Source organism: Atta cephalotes, assembly GCF_000143395.1.
Source record: "Atta cephalotes unplaced genomic scaffold scaffold00052, whole genome shotgun sequence".
In the NCBI taxonomy this organism is placed as follows: Eukaryota; Metazoa; Arthropoda; class Insecta; order Hymenoptera; family Formicidae; genus Atta; species Atta cephalotes.
In genome coordinates, this window is record NW_012130116.1 from 351,561 (window position 1) to 353,631 (window position 2,071).

The 2,071-nt window shown below is 26.8% G+C and overlaps 1 protein-coding gene across 1 annotated transcript; it reads right to left on the reverse strand.

Moving 5' to 3' along the window:
- Nucleotides 1-706: 706 nt before the first annotated feature.
- Nucleotides 707-1,516, reverse strand: LOC105623012 (60S ribosomal protein L37a). Its single transcript, XM_012204415.1, has 3 exons — nt 1,476-1,516; nt 1,083-1,211; nt 707-881 (listed from the first exon to the last, which is right to left on the reverse strand). Exons 1-3 carry the CDS (start codon nt 1,476-1,478, stop codon nt 735-737), a joined length of 279 nt encoding a protein of 92 aa, XP_012059805.1. The 5' UTR covers nt 1,479-1,516; the 3' UTR covers nt 707-734.
- Between the last annotated feature and the right edge of the window lie 555 nt (nt 1,517-2,071).

Here is a 2,071-nt window from a genome sequence, read left to right on the forward strand (position 1 = left end):
AATATTGGTATCATTATTTTAATACTTATATAATTTCTTTAATAAATGCAAATGTTCATGACTGTTTAATATTTAGAAAATAGCTTCTTTAATATCCTTAAATAATTTGCATTTTATTAATAATAAAAGATTAAAGTCAAATAATTGTAATGTTGAAACGTAGATAATGAGTTTGACAAACATCCAAAGTATTTAATAAAATTCAATCGTAAATGTCATCCTCATTAATCTGGACCCATCGAAAATTATATTCGCAATAGATAAAAAATTTAGTTGTTTATTTGCTAACTTTTGCTTAAAAAAATTTTTTGTTTCAGCTGTTTAGCAGAAAATCGAATTTAAAATGGAGAAAGAAAGCTTAATATTAATAAGTCCAACTTCCATTAATAACGAAAAGAAATATAAAGTACCGCTACAATAAAATCATCAGATTTTTTGCTTATATATTTTTTTCATTATTATTAATGTCAAGCTGGATTCCCCCCCCCTCTCTATTTTAAATTCGATTTTTTGCTAAACAGTTGGAGCAAAAAAAATTTTTTTAGTAAAAAAAGTAGCAAATAAAGGGCACTAAATTTTTGACCTATCACGAAAATGATTTTCAATAATGGTGAATTCAGGTTAATGAGGGTCATATAAATATGTTATGATTGCTCAGATAATTCAATAAAAACGGTTGGTTTGTATTAAATAAAACAAGTATGAATCGTTAAAAAGATATTTATTACATACATTTATTGTTCTTTGACTTCACGTAATCTACGTACAGCTGACCTTACTGAAGCAGCAGCTGTCGTAGAATATACCCATGCACCGCCAGCAACTGTCCTTTTGCATCGTTTGCAGGACCAGATTCCTACGACACTGCGTTTCATGGCCTCCTGTTAAAAAAATAAAAATAGTGTCGTTTAACACAATTGACAGTCTTCTGAATTAATTGCACTAAATTATGAAATAATGTTCCTACAAAAGATTTACAATAAACATCTATGATAAAAAGAAATTATTATATCAAAATCTTAATTTAAAAAATACCAAACAGAGAATTTATCTTTCCAATTCATAGTACAACAATTACTCACCTTGCCACAAAACGAACAAGTATATTTGCTGTGTTGGGTAATTTCCATTTTCTTGACCATTTTCCTAAGGGAAGCACCGTAACGGGTGCCATATTTACCGGTGATTCCTACCTTCTTCGTGCGTTTCGCCTGTTAAAATTCAAGCAGTTTTAGGGTCTCTGCACTACAGGTAATTTCGATTATATTAAAAATCAGAAATATATAATTGAAGAAACGCTTTCAAAACATAACCTCGTTATAAGGTTAGAACTCTCACTCAAATGTGTAATATTAGCACTTTACGATGAAATATATATATAAAGAATTTTTTGATAGCCAACATTCTTATTTGATAATCAACATAATGTAGATTTCAGTAAGATTTGATACGTAAAATCCGATAAAATACATTACCATTTTTAACAAGTAGAGATCAGTCTCGTAAAGAACCGGAAAGAATCAAGAAAGAAGTGAAGTAACCTTACACAGCACAGACAGCACAGCGTCGTGCAACGTCAGAACTCGGAAGTTAGCAACGGAAGTATAACTATATATGAATTTCAAATTATAGCGGGAAAGCTTGTTTAAAATTAATGATAAGTTTTTCCATTATTTATGAACGTTATTTTATATCGCACATTACATATATGTATTACTTTTCTTCTGAAAAAAATATTACGTACATATATTTCAGTCATTAAAAATATTACAAAAGATACATACTGTAAGAAAATATATTATTATTATAATAAATATTATTATTATAATAAAAAATTATTCTATAGCAATAAAAAGATATTTTTTAGTAAAATATAAACTTCTAACTTGAAATATTATATAATGTATAATTTAACAAAATTTCAACAGAGAAAATATGTATATTTTTAATACACACATTTTGTAAGAAATATATACATGTAATAATTTTTAAATTAAATATAAAAAAAGCTAGATTAATTGCATATACTCGAGATATATTAGAAATAAAGGATTAAATGAGATTATGTTTG

Coding starts and splice junctions, on each gene's coding strand:
- LOC105623012 (XM_012204415.1), bottom strand. Junction 882..1,082: donor CTTGTTCGTTTTGTGGCAAG/GTGAGTAATTGT, acceptor TTTTTTTAACAG/GAGGCCATGAAACGCAGTGT.